The sequence below is a fragment of the Trichomonas vaginalis genome, chromosome II (assembly GCF_026262505.1).
Source record: "Trichomonas vaginalis G3 chromosome II, whole genome shotgun sequence".
In the NCBI taxonomy this organism is placed as follows: Eukaryota; Parabasalia; order Trichomonadida; family Trichomonadidae; genus Trichomonas; species Trichomonas vaginalis.
Window position 1 is genome coordinate 16,786,492 of NC_067204.1, and position 17,548 is coordinate 16,804,039.

Sequence of the window (17,548 nt, forward strand, 5' to 3'; positions counted from 1 at the left end):
ATGTTGGGATCAAGTGTATCATTTTTCAGACCTTTCTGAACAGCTTCAAGCATACTGATGCATTCGACTTTTTTAAATTGTGTCATTTCTTCGAAATCTCTTGTGACTTTTTTGATAACTTTAACACTTCTCTCTGAATCCAGACCTTTAATTTGCAACTTAATCAGGAATGAAGGAACAACACTGGAATATAACTCGATGACAAGTTCATCGAGTCGAAGATTTGGTTGTACACCACTTGTATGTGCCGGATACCATTGTGTCAAATTTTTTCTGAAATTAACTTTAAAAGTACTAAGTAAGATCATGAGATATAGCAATATATGTTTAAACCAACTTATATTTTGGTTGTACACCACTTGTATGTGCCGGATACCATTGTGTCAAATTTTTTCTGAAATTAACTTTAAAAGTACTAAGTAAGATCATGAGATATAGCAATATATGTTTAAACCAACTTATATTTTGGTTGTACACCACTTGTATGTGCCGGATACCATTGTGTCAAATTTTTTCTGAAATTAACTTTAAAAGTACTAAGTAAGATCATGAGATATAGCAATATATGTTTAAACCAACTTATATTTTGGTTGTACACCACTTGTATGTGCCGGATACCATTGTGTCAAATTTTTTCTGAAATTAACTTTAAAAGTACTAAGTAAGATCATTTATTTTTGCATAATATAATGCCAATATGGTTTCTTTTGATTTTATTTCATTTATAAGCAAATCAGATTTACCCAAAAACTCCACTCCATAAGCGTTCATTTGCTAAATTAAAAAGTGACAATGGGCTAGTCTGTCCCTTTCTCAATTAATACAATTTTTTGATAATCTTCATCAACAAATAAGTATTGTTCAAAATTTCGTGTGCAATTTATGAATACATAGGGTGATATAACGCGTTCTTGTATTGTTTTATGTTTTTGGAAAGATTGAATATATTTAATATTTTATCAACAATATATCTATGAACAAACTTTGAAAAAAGAAACTATTTATGATGCCTATTTATATGGTAGAAAATAAAAGTCTCGAAGTAGGCTACAGGCGAGGAGAAGTTACGTATGAAAAGGAGTTTAATTTCAGATGAAATCTCGCAAAATTAACATTGTTTTAACCATATAAATGTTGTAAACAGAAATTCATCAAAAGTGACACCTCAGAAAAGCTAAAATATTGAATTTTTGGAAACTTTTGATAGAGCACGTTTTTAAATATTAATTAAAGTAAATGTATATTTTGTAAGATTCTTTTTTTAAAAAAATAAAATTTGAAGAAGAACACAAAATCTTCTGAAAAATAATATCACATAAACGCATATTATTTTCTAATATATAACTATTTTATATAAAAATCAAATGAGTGGGGACAAACTCGCCCATTGTCACTTTTCATTAACCTTAAACTTGTAATTTTCATTATTTTTAATTAACCTTATTTCTTTCCCAATTCCTGATTTATTTTATTCACTTACTATTAAAAGTCACATTAATAAAATATAATAATTTATTTATAGCATTTTTTACTATACTGTAATAAAAAATTAATTATAATAAATTAAATGTTTATTAAATCAAATGTTTTCTTTGCAATAATATTTTTAATGTTGAGTAAACAATGTTGGGATCAAGTGTATCATTTTTCAGACCTTTCTGAACAGCTTCAAGCATACTGATGCATTCGACTTTTTTAAATTGTGTCATTTCTTCGAAATCTCTTGTGATTTTTGATAACTTTAACACTTCTCTCTGAATCCAGACCTTTAATTTGCAACTTAATCAGGAATGAAGGAACAACACTGGAATATAACTCGATGACAAGTTCATCGAGTCGAAGATTTGGTTGTACACCACTTGTATGTGCCGGATACCATTGTGTCAAATTTTTTCTGAAATTAACTTTAAAAGTACTAAGTAAGATCATGAGATATAGCAATATATGTTTTAAACCAACTTATATTTTGGTTGTACACCACTTGTATGTGCCGGATACCATTGTGTCAAATTTTTTCTGAAATTAACTTTAAAAGTACTAAGTAAGATCATGATATAGCAATATATGTTTAAACCAACTTATATTTTGGTTGTACACCACTTGTATGTGCCGGATACCATTGTGTCAAATTTTTTCTGAAATTAACTTTAAAAGTACTAAGTAAGATCATGAGATATAGCAATATATGTTTAAACCAACTTATATTTTGGTTGTACACCACTTGTATGTGCCGGATACCATTGTGTCAAATTTTTTCTGAAATTAACTTTAAAAGTACTAAGTAAGATCATTATTTTTGCATAATATAATGCCAATATGGTTTCTTTTGATTTTATTTCATTTATAAGCAAATCAGATTTACCCAAAAACTCCACTCCATAAGCGTTCATTTGCTAAATTAAAAAGTGACAATGGGCTAGTCTGTCCCTTTCTCAATTAATACAATTTTTTGATAATCTTCATCAACAAATAAGTATTGTTCAAAATTTCGTGTGCAATTTATGAATACATAGGGTGATATAACGCGTTCTTGTATTGTTTTATGTTTTTGGAAAGATTGAATATATTTAATATTTTATCAACAATATATCTATGAACAAACTTTGAAAAAAGAAACTATTTATGATGCCTATTTATATGGTAGAAAATAAAAGTCTCGAAGTAGGCTACAGGCGAGGAGAAGTTACGTATGAAAAGGAGTTTAATTTCAGATGAAATCTCGCAAAATTAACATTGTTTTAACCATATAATGTTGTAAACAGAAATTCATCAAAAGTGACACCTCAGAAAAGCTAAAATATTGAATTTTTGGAACTTTTGATAGAGGTTTTAAATTAATTAAAGTAAATGTATATTTTGTAAAGATTCTTTTTTTAAAAAAATAAAATTTTGAAGAAGAACACAAAATCTTCTGAAAAATAATATCACATAAACGCATATTATTTTCTAATATATAACTATTTTATATAAAAATCAAATGAGTGGGGGACAAACTCGCCCATTGTCACTTTTCATTAACCTTAAACTTGTAATTTTCATTATTTTTAATTAACCTTATTTCTTTCCCAATTCCTGATTTATTTTATTCACTTACTATTAAAAGTCACATTTTAATAAAATATAATAATTTATTTATAGCATTTTTTACTATACTGTAATAAAAAATTAATTATAATAAATTAAATGTTTATTAAATCAAATGTTTTCTTTGCAATAATATTTTTAATGTTGAGTAAACAATGTTGGGATCAAGTGTATCATTTTTCAGACCTTTCTGAACAGCTTCAAGCATACTGATGCATTCGACTTTTTTAAATTGTGTCATTTCTTCGAAATCTCTTGTGACTTTTTTGATAACTTTAACACTTCTCTCTGAATCCAGACCTTTAATTTGCAACTTAATCAGGAATGAAGGAACAACACTGGAATATAACTCGATGACAAGTTCATCGAGTCGAAGATTTGGTTGTACACCACTTGTATGTGCCGGATACCATTGTGTCAAATTTTTTCTGAAATTAACTTTAAAAGTACTAAGTAAGATCATGAGATATAGCAATATATGTTTAAACCAACTTATATTTTGGTTGTACACCACTTGTATGTGCCGGATACCATTGTGTCAAATTTTTTCTGAAATTAACTTTAAAAGTACTAAGTAAGATCATGAGATATAGCAATATATGTTTAAACCAACTTATATTTTGGTTGTACACCACTTGTATGTGCCGGATACCATTGTGTCAAATTTTTTCTGAAATTAACTTTAAAAGTACTAAGTAAGATCATTTATTTTTGCATAATATAATGCCAATATGGTTTCTTTTGATTTTATTTCATTTATAAGCAAATCAGATTTACCCAAAAACTCCACTCCATAAGCGTTCATTTGCTAAATTAAAAAGTGACAATGGGCTAGTCTGTCCCTTTCTCAAATCAAATTCAATGATCTTAAAAGCGAAGGATAAACCTCAAAATTTACGAATATAATGAGTGGGAATATAATGCTTATCTATCATAAAACCATATGAAATATTAATTTTTGCTTTACGCCTAATTTTTGACGACAATTAGCAAAAAATGTTAAATGTTAACACTCAGTCCATTTGAATATGAAAAATAAAATTGACTTTGATTAAATGTTTTTATTTATCATGCAATTCTTCTTGCGACCAAAGATTTGAATAAAAGTTCAAAAAATAAGATAGCTTAATAAATAATATACGGTAGTGTTTACTAATAGATGAATAGTATATAAATTCTATTAAAATGGATTTGATCCAAAAAAATATAAAACCAAAAATAATTGTTATAATTTAAATGAGAGAGGGTCAAAGTTGCTATTTGTCACTTTTCCACAAGAATATAATGGGAAAAAAGTTATCATATAGTTGATCTCATTCACTGAGGTGAGAGATCTATGTAGTGTAATGGGATAAACAGTGGGATTGCTGCTCTAAGTCCTAGGTTCGAGAAACATTGGCTTCATTTTTCTCTTTTTTATTGACGTAAACTATTCAATTTTTGTGTTCCCCATTCAAATTTCAGAATTTTTTTTGCAGATTTCACGCTACATTCGAAGTTACCTTTTGTAACAACCACCACTGCCTACGGAAATCCGACGGTTGTTTAAGAGTAAGCACTTTTGGCACCTACTCTAATTTAAATGAAGAAGTAATTTAAAACGATTTTATTTATGATCAAATTTTATATATTTTTTTGGATCAAATCAATTTTAATAGAATTTATATACAAAAAAAAAAGGTAGTGGGCCTCCAGGCATCTGTGCCCTCTAGCCCTGAGATGTTTAGTATAAATGAAGTATAAAATGAAGTTTGTTATAGGGGCTTCCCAGGGGCTGCGCCCCTTCTAGCCATAAAAAAATTTTTGAAAGTCGTTGCTGTTGACTTTTTTTGTAGAGCACTCAAAATAGTACAACTTTGTCCGGACAGGTAAGGGTCTATCGTCGCTACAGGAAAAAGTTACGGGCGTTCCAAGGAAGTATACTTTGAGAGACTCTTTAGAAACTTTAGACGTTTTACATAACCATCCATGCTTTTACTTTACATCCGATAAAAGTGGTTTGGAAACCGTTATGAGATGGTTAGAGGACATACATGACTATGAGTTTAGATAATTATGACAAGATAGAATATGAGAGAGGTCCTATAAACCGAAAAGTGACGAAAAACCGATAAGAAGAAGAAAAAACCAAAAAACTGAAGATAAACCAAAACCAAAGTTTAGTTTGGAAACTAAACCAAGTCAAACCTTCATTAGCTGGTATGGGTTGGCGTCAAAGACTTATGGCAGCAGGCGGTTATGTTAAGTAAAGAGAAAAAAAATATTTTTTTATTTTTATAAAAATGCCCCCATATAGAATGGATAGAAAATCTGCTAGAATAAAAGCAGAGTTGCAAAGATATGGTTGGAGAGTTTCGAAGAATTTTAAATATAGGAGGGAAGATCCATAAAAGTCTATGACAAAATTGTCTGGTCTTCGCTACGAAATGGATTTGGAAACAGCACGTGCAAATTATCCAAACAGACTAGAGAGGTTAGAAGAAGAACGTCTTATGGACATGCCTTTCGATGTTAGTGAACCTCAAGTTGAGGGACACGACGGCTTTGCCAGATTCTACTGGAAACATGACGAACAATTGCATCCTTTGAGAAGGAAAAAAGGAAAAGGTTGAAGACACACATGCTCCCATGGAAAGAACAAGATATGCATATGAGAAGTACCGTGAAGTTAGAAGTCAAATTACTTCTGGTCGAACCTTTACAGTAAACTTTGACGAAGGAAAGAACAAAGAAGGCTTCATGGGTGTACTTGCTGCCATACAAGACGGAAATAAGAAAGGACACAATCTCAGATTGACCATAACAGATTTGGATGGTCACATTTACTATGCACATGGCAATGTCACAACAGCCGCACAACTTCTTGACGCTTTCAAGACTACAAAGAGAGAACAAATGTTTGACTCCGACTCAGACATTTTGAATGCAATTGAAGGAATTGCAAGTGTCAAGTTCGAATGGTACCAACCTAACCCTCAAGCAGTCAGACAACATGCTGGATACTTCCCGTTCAGAAATAAGTCTGACATTGACTTGACAAGGTATGGAATTTACAATTCAATTGAAACAATTGTCAATGAACCTTGTATTCTTACATGTCTCAGGAACTCTGGTCTTGTTACAGATGAGAAAATGAAGTATCTTGAGTCATGTGTGAAGACAAGGTACATTCTCAGAGGTCAATTGGCAAAAATTGCACCGTTGGCAAATGTCAATATCCGAGTCAACATACATACAGCTAAAGGTTCTTCACATGACGACTATGTTGTTGACAAAGACTTACCATGGTTGAAGATTGTACTTGTCCACAACCACTTCATGTTGAACGAAAGTCTTACACACCCGTTGTTCGGAAAAGGCAAGTGCAACATTGTCAGAGCTGTAAACATTCTTTTCGAGAAAGGTTTGTTGGAACCAATTCCAGATGACAAGCTGACAGAAACTTTTGTACCAAAAGACGAAACAAACTTTTCACTGTTAGCAAGACCAAAAGTTGTTCCAGACAAAGTTCTAGTACAAAAGAAGTACACAATTCCACAAGGAGTTGGATTGTTCGGATACCAACCTGAACCAGAAGAACTTCCAATGAGGTTGCAAGAACTTCAAGATGCTATAAACAAACTTCCATTGAGACATCCAATTGACGTCAAATTGTATTGGAGAGCATCGGAGTTAGGTCAGAAGGTTTTATATGAAACAGGTTGCTTCGACGATGTTTATGAGATAACAGGAGAAGTTTCTCAGAAGATAAGAGACTCACTTGAATTTCCACAAACTGGACCAATTGGTTGCGACAAGTTCGACTCAAACGAAAAGATATACTATGTCGACCTTAACGCTGCATACATGAGGTTTGTCCAATATATTCGACTGGAATTCCAAACGAAGATGGTGAGTTCCCGGGAAGGAACTATACAGTTGGAAAAGTCATACAATAACTGTATGATATTAGGAAAGCTTCAAACTCCAAACTTGCAATGACACTCAAATTGCTTATGAATTCGACATGGGGATATTCCATTAAGAAACCTCAAGAGATGAAGAGTAAACATTATGAGAAGGTCGACAACTTTGTTAAAGGTTTTCTCCTTTTGTTTTGAAGTACGAGTTCACTCAAGGTCAAAATGGCTTAGTAACCACATTAAAATCTATTGTCGAACATTGGTCTTACCCTCAGTTCGCAAAAGCAGTCCTTGACAACTACAACAAATTCTTCTCCGAAGTCAAATCCAAAGTTGTGGTTTACTATGAGAACATTGACGCACTCATGACGAACGAAGAAGGGTACAACAAAACTCATTGAAATGGAAATGGTCGGTGAAAAGATGGGCTGTTTTAAGCTAGATAAGGTATTTTCCGAAGTTCATGTCCTCTCCAAGCGTAAGTACTGGGGCATACTTGAAGACGGCACAGAAATAAAACATTGCATGAAATAAAAAAATTTTTTATTCCTTCCTAGCTAATTTCCGTTTAATTTCATGGTCGCCCTCGGAGTCTTTGAATCGGACAGGTCGAGTTACACCATTCTTGGTCTCAAACTCATATATAACCTGTTTGTCTGTATTTTCATCGACTATGGCACGAGACACGAACATTGACCAAACGGACAAAAAGTGTCATTTCGGATGGTCAAGCAGCCAATCGCATTCGAGCACTTCGAAGAAGCCTTACGTTCCAAGGGAGAGGGTGTCTGGTGCAAGGCAGAGGTCATGAAACTCTACGAGCAGTACATCCTCAATGCCTGGGAGGACAAAATCGTCCTTGGATTGGCAATTCTACCAACTCCTCTGGGACGACCTCCTACGCAACTGGGATAACGAAAGAGCCCAATTCAAAGGTCGGGAACTAATTTTGCAAATTACCCTTAATTTAACATACTTATCCAAATAAACACCTAAATTTACTTGGGGTTTCCCCCTAAAATAAAATTTTTTTACTCTTAGAACCACTCGAGGTTCTCCTTACGGTTGTTGAGCTTGTCACCGTCAATGTGTCTGACCCTCGACTTCTTGTCTGGATTTGGAACCCATTGCATACCGACAAGCCTTCCCATGGAAACTGAACCGTAATTCCGAAGGTTAAGGTTCAAGTGTCCCAAGTTGTTGAGGACTGGGGTAAGAACCTTGCCTGTCCCCTTGTTGCGGATTTTGTATGGGTAGGGTTGGGAAATTTCGTAAGCGTCATCGACAACAAGGGTTGCCCAAACTTCCTTTTCTTCGTGTTTCTCTTCTTCCTCTTCTTCCTCGAAAATTCCTTCTTCAATTCTGTGTTCACGAAGTACGGTGTTGCATGTTCTGTCCTTTCCGAGTACCTTCCAGATGGCGTCTATCTCTTCGAAGAAACGGTAGATGAGTCGGGCAAGGTTTTGGTTCTCTATGTTGTATTGGCGCAAGGTTTCCGCGAAATCGTTCAGGACTTTCTTATTGGAAGCTTGGTTCGTGAGGACTTCGACTTTGAGATTGGTTATCTCTTCCATAAGACTACTTTGGAGAGTCTTAATGGTGTTTGACAGATGAGCGTTCAATTGGGCAATTTGAATTTGAACTGGGCGCTTGTCTGGCAACCTTGAAAGGACATCTGCCATTGAGTTTGGCTTCGGTGCTTGTTCGGACATCGAAAAAATGAAGTGGTTTGAGAATGGCGGTTTTACTTCAAAAAGCTTGTTATGACAGTTATGTCATACAACAAGTTTAAAATAATATCTTGTTCTTCTTCTGAACGTTTGTTGTCTCTTCCGATAAAAGTTTCGAACATGAGAACCAAAAAACGTTTTTTGAGATTGTGGAAGAGTTCAGGCAAACGTTCATATTCCGGATATGTTGGGAGCAGTTCGAAACATCTGAGCTGACTTTCGGACAAAATTGGGACAATGTCAACAAATTCATCTTTGGTCGGACTGCTTGAAGGTAAGTCCCTTACATGTAAGTAGCTCTGGTAAAGTCTTCTCATTTCTGCTAACTTTTGGAGTATAGCTTCGTAGTTTAGAAGTTTTAATTTTAATTGTCTTATTCCACTCTTGACATCTAAACGGTAACTATCCATGAGGTCAAGAGTAGCTTTGGTAGCTTTAAGTGGAGCTATCTGTTCCTTGACTTCTGCAATTTTGGTTGCAATTGTGATTTGAGCTCCTTCAAGTTCGCCGTCTATGTCGTTCTCAACGTCTTCAACTATGGCTTGAAACTCTTCATCGGTCCATTGAGATTGGTGTGGGACGAATTTAACTTGCTTCATTCAAAAAATGAAAAAAAATGTTTTTACTCTAAACGTTAAGGTTTACTGAACTGGTTGGATGTCGCCTTCACAGGTTATGTAGAACGGCTGACCCGAGAAGTGAAGGAGAGACTGAATTGCCAATTTCATATGGGGTAGGGGGTTCTCCTTGTTTGGTATTTTTATCCAAGGACGTTTGTTTAGGAACTTAACAAGAGCTTCTCTTTTGGCGTCCTTTATGCCATCGTAGGCTGTCCCGTCTGGTATTTGAATTGGAATTCCAGTCGAAGTCTCGAGCTGAAGTGTAGACCTTCCAGAAATAGTGGTGAACTTGACCTTGGGCTTCATGACCTTGCGCAAGTAGTCTTTTACGCAGTTGTTAATTTCAATTAGGTAAATTGCCTCGTCGGTAGGTTCGACCTCGACCATTGCTACTGTCAGTAAAAGTACTGCTACTGTCAGAAAAAGTACTGCTACTGTCAGTAAAAGTACTGCTACTGTCAGAAAAAGTACTGCTACTGTCAGTAAAAGTACTGCTACTGTCAGAAAAAGTACTGCTACTGTCAGTAGCAGTACTGCTAGTAGCAGAGATTTTTATCGTTGTGGTCCGACGGTTAAGCCACAAACGAATGTCCGACGTCCCACCAACCCAGTCCATTCCCAAACCAGAGGAACCGAAAGCTGCAGAACCGAAAAAACCAGAATTTTCGAAAAAGTGACACCAACTATTAAAGTTATTTTATTACTAGATTTATTTACAAATTATAAGATAATATCATTAACCGAATATATTTTTAATATAAATAAAAAACTTTTTTATACAAAAAATTACAATCAATCGATAAATATTATAAAACATTTATTCCAAAAAGATTAAGTAATAGGTGGGATCCTGCATATAATATAATTTTATGTCATAAAGTTTACAAATTTTAGATGGACCACAGTGAGAATGTGAGTGGTTAATTTAAAGGTGGTCTGATAAAGATATCGAAGCTTACTCAACACAGCATGAAGCAGTTTCTAATACACAATCTTACTAGTGGTGTTTCGGTCGCCAGCGCTCTCATAGGGGTGCTGATTTCAAAAACCACTACTTCAAATTATTCAACAATACTCAATGCAGCATGAAGCAGCTACTACTGCTGTATCTTACTGGTAGTGTTTTGGTCGTTGGCTCTTGCACAGTCTCTCAGATTTTCAAAAATTTTTTCAACACTATCTTGTTTCGCTCTCAGAAAGCTATCCTACAAAGACATCGAAGCTTACTCAACACAGCATGAAGCAGTTTCTAATACACAATCTTACTAGTGGTGTTTCGGTCGCCAGCGCTCTCATAGGGGTGCTGATTTCAAAAACCACTACTTCAAATTATTCAACAATACTCAATGCAGCATGAAGCAGCTACTACTGCTGTATCTTACTGGTAGTGTTTTGGTCGTTGGCTCTTGCACAGTCTCTCAGATTTTCAAAATTTTTTTCAACACTATCTTGTTTCGCTCTCAGAAAGCTATCCTACAAAGACATCGAAGCTTATTCAACACAGCATGAAGCAGTTTCTAATACACAATCTTACTAGTGGTGTTTCGGTCGCCAGCGCTCTCATAGGGGTGCTGATTTCAAAAACCACTACTTCAAATTATTCAACAATACTCAATGCAGCATGAAGCAGCTACTACTGCTGTATCTTACTGGTAGTGTTCTTCGCTTCTTACTATCAACTCTAAAACTAGTTTGATGTATTATTTATTCAATATTAACCTTAATTATTGACAATTCTCACTTTTTTCATTTTTTAAATGAATCAATCCGTTCCTGCACCCCTTGCTGATACAAAACAATATATTGATTTCATTTATTATCTTCAATATGGAGTTCAAGCAGAGATGCGTGCTAACTGCAATTATCGGAAAGATTCGCATTTGAATTCAGATGGAGTAACAATTATTAGACATTACTGTAGATGGGGAAGTTGTAGTGCTAACTTTACCTTTGAAATGAAATCTAATCAATACAGATTTGTAACTGGACATCATTTTCATAATCATGTTGGTGAACCACCGTCTTTTATATATATACATATATAAATATATACATATATAAATATATACATATATAAATATACGTATATAAATATACGTATATAAATATACATATATAAATATACATATATAAATATACATATATAAATATACATATATAAATATACATATATAAATATACATATATAAATATACATATATAAATATACATATATAAATATACATATATAAATATATTTATATATATAAATATATAAATAACAAAATACAATCAAAAAATAGTGTTTGAAAATTTAAGGTTAAGTGTCACTTTTCTATTGTCACTTTTTCGTAAATTCTACCACACTCCGGTTAAGCCACAAACGAATGTCCGACGTCCCACCAACCCAGTCCATTCCCAAACCAGAGGAACCGAAAGCTGCAGAACCACAACAGTCTCCTCAGCAACCTCAGTTCCAGCAAGTACCTCCGATTTACTACCAATTTCCACCTCAAGGTTACTACCCACCACAAGGCTTCCCGAACTACCCTCCTCAGCCTATGCCTTACTTCCCCAACCCTTGGATGTTCCAGCAAGCTCCACCCCAGCAATTCCAATCTCAATCCAAATCGAAGAGAGACCAAGAGTTCGAAGAAGGTCTGAACCGCTTACGCAAAGATTATGCCACAGCCCCTATGGAAGACGACAGGCTTTCAGTCTCTTCCCTCAAATCGACCGATTCGACTCGTACCACAGATTCGGTTCGTGACCGTGAAGACTACCTCAAGCAGTCTGAGAGACTCTTCATCCTACAATCATTTACAGTTGGAGCTCTCAAGAACATGCGCAATTACGAAGGTCAGACACCAGCTGGAGACCGCAAAACAGACATACTCACAAGAGCCGTCCAACTGGTCAAGACAAAGACTGAGATAGTCGACTTCATTCTTGCAGCTTGCCCATACAAGTAAAAAAATAAACAATTACGAGTTAAACTTTTTTTCTTTCTTTTCTGAGTTGTTTAGAGCTGGTTTCTCTTGTAGGAACCTTTCGTACTCTTCCATGGTCATGTAATTGCGAATTTTGTACGCAATTCCAGGTTCGTTGTTTTTGAACCTTACGTATGTAACGCTTCCATCCTCCTCAGGGAAGTAAGCTGCTAACATCTGACCAAGTTTTCTCGGTGACTCGGAGCTCATAAAAATGTCACTTTTTAAACGTTAAGTTTTTAGTCTTATTTTACCCTTTGTTTGTCAAGGTAGTATTGGAGCGCAATTTCTCCAAATTCTCTGTGTCGGAGTTCTTCAGCATTTTCCAAGGTGTACCTGGAGAACTCAAAGAAGTTGTCAAGAAGATATTGCCATGCTGCTCTTCTGAGTTCGTCGGTATTTTGGAAGTGTTGCACCTTCGAGTCTTCGGACATGAAAAAAATGACACTTTTTCATTTTTTTGTATTTGACGAGAATGTCGGGTAGATGGTTAGATCTCACCTCTTTTCTACCCTCTTGAATTTGTCATGACTTCTTCGTAAATGTTTTGTCATGACTTCTTCGTAAATGTTTTGTCAAGACTTCTTCGTAAATGTTTTGTCAAGACTTCTTCGTAATGAGTGTAAAGGACCCAAAAATAATGTTTAGGTGAAGAGGTGCGATCTCACCTGTTTTTTCACCCTCTCACCTCTTGAATTTGTCATGACTTCTTTGAAATTTTGTCATGACTTCTTCGTAAATGTTTTGTCAAGACTTCTTCGTAAATGTTTTGTCAAGACTTCTTCGTATATGCTTTGTCAAGACTTCTTCGTATATGCTTTGTCAAACATGAACGTATATGCTTTGTCAAACATGAACGTAAATGTTTTGTCAAGACTTCTTCGTATATGCTTTGTCAAACATGAACGTATATGCTTTGTCAAACATGAACGTAAATGTTTTGTCAAGACTTCTTCGTAAATGTTTTGTCAAACATGAACGTAAATGTTTTGTCAAACATGAACGTAAATGTTTTGTCATGACTTCTTCGTAAATGTTTTGTCAAGACTTCTTCGTAAATGTTTTGTCATGACTTCTTCGTACATGCTTTGTCAAACATGAACGTAAATGTTTTGTCAAGACTTCTTCGTAATGAGTGTAAAGGACCCAAAAATATATTTTAGGTGAAGTGGTGAGATCTCACCTCTTTTTTCACCTGTTTTTTCACCCGTTGAATTTTCATGAATTTTCCCGAAATAAAATAAAAAGTTGGTTTTTTTAAAAAAATATTTTTATTTTTTTGTAAGAACTGAAATGACAGTCGAAGCAAAAACGTTCACGAACAAATCTAATGGCGAAACATTCACAAAAGGCACCTATAACGGTATTGAAGTCTTACGTAGAGACAAGGATGGTTATATAAATGTAACAAAGATGTGTCAGCAGTTTAGGAAAGACTTTAGAAAGTTGTTGGAAAATAAGTCCTGGGAAGAGTATTATAAGGCATTTTGTGAAGAATATACCAACCGCCGGAATTCCGGCGGTTGCTTTTTATACAAAATTCATGCAGGAATTTCTGATGAAATCAAACAGGTTAGAGGAACGTATGCAGACCCAAGACTTATAAACTATATAGCAATGTGGGCTTCTCCAAAATATTGTATAGCAGTTGGAAAAATTATGGACTCCATAGACAAGAAAGTTCATGAGAAATTAGATGAAGAAGAACTTGAAGATACAGTAGAGAATGCTAAACCTTTGTTCGAACAAGAAGTTAGAAAAATGTGCGAAAAACAAATAGAACATGAACATGAGATGTGTTATGGTTATAGAGACTCTCCATACGAACTAGACCAATGGGAACAAGAAGATTTAAAGAGAGAATTTAGAGAATATGAACTCGCTAAGATAGCATTAGAAGCTGCAGAAAAGAAGTTAAAAGTTTGGGGTCGTTTTGTACAAAAATATTGTGGTAAATGAACCATTTATTTTTATTGAATTCGGCAAAAATATATTTTAGGGTAGATGGTTTTTAGGTGTCACCAGGTCCCTCGGTCCCTCGGTCCCTCGGTTAAACGAACTTCTCTGAAAAAATGAGACAACATGACATTTAGACAACAACACAGGAAATAAACTTCTTCGTATATGTTTTGTCAAGACTTCTTCGTATATGTTTTGTCAAACATGAACGTAAATGTTTTGTCATGACTTCTTCGTATATGTTTTGTCAAGACTTCATCGTACATGTTTTGTCACCCGTTGAATTTTGTATAAAAAGCAACCCGCTGTTTTCGGCGGGTTGGTATATTCTTCACAAAATGCTTGTTTTGTCAAAACTTCTTCTTCGTAAATGTTTTGTCAAACATGAACGTAAATGTTTTGTCATGACTTCTTCGTATATGTTTTGTCAAGACTTCATCGTAATGAGCGTAAATCAGACAAAAATATATTTTAGGTGAAGTGGTGAGATCTCACCTCTTTTCTCACCTGTTTTGTCACCCGTTGAATTTTGTATAAAAAGCAACCCGCTGTTTTCGGCGGGTTGGTATATTCTTCACAAAATGCTTGTTTTGAGGTCGAGCCACTTTTGGCTCCATCGTATTCTTTCAACCAAAATTCTTGAGTTTTGTTCTGAATTCAATAAAAATATATTTTAGGTGAAGAGGTGAGATCTCACCTGTTTTCTCACCTGTTTTCTCACCTCTTTTCTACCATCGTAGAAAACACACAAAACTCTTGAATTTTGTTGTTCCCGGACCAAAAAATATATTTTAGGTGAAGAGGTGAGATCTCACCTGTTTTCTCACCTCTTTTCTCACCCGTTGAATTTTCCCGAAATAAAAAATAAAGTTAGTTTTTTTAAAAAAATATTTTTTATTTTTATTGTAAGAACATGTTAGCAACAACAGCACCAAACTCGTTAGTCATGAACCCAACTTCAATGTTAGTAGAAATGAAAAGCTTCATTCCTTCTTCATATACTTTCGAAACAGAAATCCAGAAGATAAAGCAGGAACTTCTCCAAGGAGATTTAGATTGCACTGCGAAAGATGAAACAAATGAAGAATATCTTTATGAAATGCAGGATATTATTGACCATCTACCTAAACTTCCTGAAATACAACAACAAAAGCTTACTATTCCAGAATTTGAAGAAATAGAAGTCAAAGCAACTGACTCAGTAGAAATAAAGAAGTTCATTCGTAAGGTAAACTATGAGTTTCTTGGATTTCATTGCAACCACAAAGTCATGGACAAAGACTGCGACATGTTATATAAGAACATCTCTGACATATATAAATCTGGGGAGTTTAAGACCTACGACAACTTTGTTTCGTTAGTTGCTGAATGTGTATGGCAGATAAGAGATAAAGATAGAAGAGGTAAAGTATGGAACGAACAAATAAAACCAGCAACTTTTGAGTTAAAGAAAACCATTGACGCTATAGTTGTACTTGCAGGACAAATTTCAATGTACAATGCTAAAATGAACCCACAATGTTCTAAATGTAAAGCAGCAATGAGGAAATATAACTACTCCGTCAAAGAGATAGAACGTATGCGAAACGACTATGCTGACTTAAAGAAAGAAGCAGAGAAACCAGCAGAAAACAAAATGGACATGTTAGCATTTCTAAACAAAAACTATCCAACTGCTGACGATTTCCTTCTTTCAGATGTCAAGAAGAAATATAAAGATACATTCAATATTGTGAAAACATTCGATATCCTCAGCGAAGAAATAGAAGCTACAAAACTGTTTAGGATTTCAAATATACATCGTACAATTCATGTAAAACGCTTATAAAAAAAAGAGGTGAGAAAAGAGGTGAGAAAACAGGTGAGATCTCACCTCTTCACCTAAAATATATTTTTGCCGAGTAAAATGACCAAATTTCATTATATAACTGTTATTTTTGACGAAGAGAACTTTTGCACTTCGTAAAAAAAATCCCTGAAATCATATCTTTTATACAAAATTCAAGAGGTGAGAAAAGAGGTGAGAAAACAGGTGAGATCGCACCTCTTCACCTAAACATTATTTTTGTCTGATTTACGCTCATTACGAAGAAGTCTTGACAAAACATTTACGAAGAAGTCTTGACAAAACATTTACGAAGAAGTCTTGACAAAACATTTACGAAGAAGTCATGACAAAACATGTACGATGAAGTCATGACAAAACATGTACGATGAAGTCTTGACAAAACATGTACGATGAAGTCTTGACAAAACATTTACGAAGAAGTTTTGACAAAACATGTACGATGAAATCATGACAAAACATTTACGATGAAATCATGACAAAAACATGTACGATGAAGAAGTCTTGACAAAACATTTACGAAGAAGTCATGACAAAACATGTACGATGAAGTCATGACAAAACATGTACGATGAAGTCATGACAAAACATGTACGATGAAGTCATGACAAAACATGTACGATGAAGTCATGACAAAACATGTACGATGAAGTCATGACAAAACATGTACGATGAAGTCTTGACAAAACATGTACGATGAAGTTTTGACAAAACATGTACGATGAAATCATGACAAAACATTTACGATGAAATCATGACAAAAACATGTACGATGAAGAAGTCTTGACAAAACATGTACGAAGAAGTCTTGACAAAACATTTACGAAGAAGTCATGAAAATTCAAGAGGTGAAAAAACAGGTGAGATCGCACCTCTTCACCTAAACATTATTTTTGTCTGATTTACGCTCATTACGATGAAGAAGTCTTGACAAAACATGTACGAAGAAGTCTTGACAAAACATTTACGAAGAAGTCTTGACAAAGCATGTACGATGAAATCATGAAAAAAAGAGGTGAGAAAAGAGGTGAGATCTAACCATCTACCCTAAAATATATTTTTGCTGAAAAAAATGACCAAATTTCATTATATAACTGTTATTTTTTGACGAAGAGAACTTTTGCACTTCGTAAAAAAAATCCCTGAAATCGTAAAAAAATGACCAAATTTCATTATATAACTGTTATTTTTTGACGAAGAGAACTTTTGCACTTCGTAAAAAAAATCCCTGAAATCATATCTTTTATACAAGATAGAAAATCTTACTCGCCTAAAACTCATGAAAATCGTGAAATTTCTCTAGACCGACTTTTTTCGGGGTTGCCTAAAACTCATGAAAATCGTGAAAAAAATGACCAAATTTCATTATATAACTGTTATTTTTGACGAAGAGAACTTTTGCACTTCGTCAAAAAAATCCCTGAAATCGTGAAAAAAT

At 34.3% G+C, this 17,548-nt stretch overlaps 5 protein-coding genes and 2 pseudogenes across 7 annotated transcripts, besides 6 other annotated features; 5 read left to right on the plus strand and 2 right to left on the minus strand.

Moving 5' to 3' along the window:
* Positions 1 to 815: part of a mobile genetic element that runs on past the window's edge.
* A 317-nt stretch (positions 816 to 1,132) lies between these two features.
* Positions 1,133 to 1,170: a mobile genetic element.
* Positions 1,171 to 1,366: 196 nt separating this feature from the next.
* Positions 1,367 to 2,434: a mobile genetic element.
* A 316-nt stretch (positions 2,435 to 2,750) lies between these two features.
* Positions 2,751 to 2,788: a mobile genetic element.
* A 191-nt stretch (positions 2,789 to 2,979) lies between these two features.
* Positions 2,980 to 3,933: a mobile genetic element.
* Positions 3,934 to 5,823: 1,890 nt separating this feature from the next.
* Positions 5,824 to 6,079, plus strand: TVAGG3_0557590 (uncharacterized protein; the record flags this gene model as incomplete). Its single annotated transcript, XM_051238388.1, has 1 exon — positions 5,824 to 6,079. A coding segment is annotated over one exon (256 nt), but the record flags the coding sequence as incomplete, so codon positions are not given.
* Positions 6,080 to 7,061: 982 nt separating this feature from the next.
* On the plus strand, positions 7,062 to 7,520 carry TVAGG3_0557600 (annotated as a pseudogene). The gene has a single exon. A coding segment is annotated over exon 1 (459 nt).
* Positions 7,521 to 7,709: 189 nt separating this feature from the next.
* On the plus strand, positions 7,710 to 7,974 carry TVAGG3_0557610 (annotated as a pseudogene). Its single transcript has one exon. A coding segment is annotated over exon 1 (265 nt).
* Positions 7,975 to 8,023: 49 nt separating this feature from the next.
* On the minus strand, positions 8,024 to 8,698 carry TVAGG3_0557620 (HNH endonuclease family; the record flags this gene model as incomplete). Its single annotated transcript, XM_051238389.1, has 1 exon — positions 8,024 to 8,698. The coding sequence occupies one exon, from the start codon at positions 8,696 to 8,698 to the stop codon at positions 8,024 to 8,026; it is 675 nt and encodes a 224-aa protein (XP_051096213.1).
* A 154-nt stretch (positions 8,699 to 8,852) lies between these two features.
* Positions 8,853 to 9,315, minus strand: TVAGG3_0557630 (uncharacterized protein; the record flags this gene model as incomplete). The annotated part of the gene is made up of 1 exon (XM_051238390.1): positions 8,853 to 9,315. A coding segment is annotated over one exon (463 nt), but the record flags the coding sequence as incomplete, so codon positions are not given.
* Positions 9,316 to 11,702: 2,387 nt separating this feature from the next.
* TVAGG3_0557640 (uncharacterized protein) lies at positions 11,703 to 12,287 on the plus strand (the record flags this gene model as incomplete). Its single annotated transcript, XM_051238391.1, has 1 exon — positions 11,703 to 12,287. The coding sequence occupies one exon, from the start codon at positions 11,703 to 11,705 to the stop codon at positions 12,285 to 12,287; it is 585 nt and encodes a 194-aa protein (XP_051096215.1).
* A 1,311-nt stretch (positions 12,288 to 13,598) lies between these two features.
* On the plus strand, positions 13,599 to 14,264 carry TVAGG3_0557650 (uncharacterized protein; the record flags this gene model as incomplete). The annotated part of the gene is made up of 1 exon (XM_051238392.1): positions 13,599 to 14,264. One exon carries the CDS (start codon positions 13,599 to 13,601, stop codon positions 14,262 to 14,264), a length of 666 nt encoding a protein of 221 aa, XP_051096216.1.
* A 915-nt stretch (positions 14,265 to 15,179) lies between these two features.
* Positions 15,180 to 17,548: part of a mobile genetic element that runs on past the window's edge.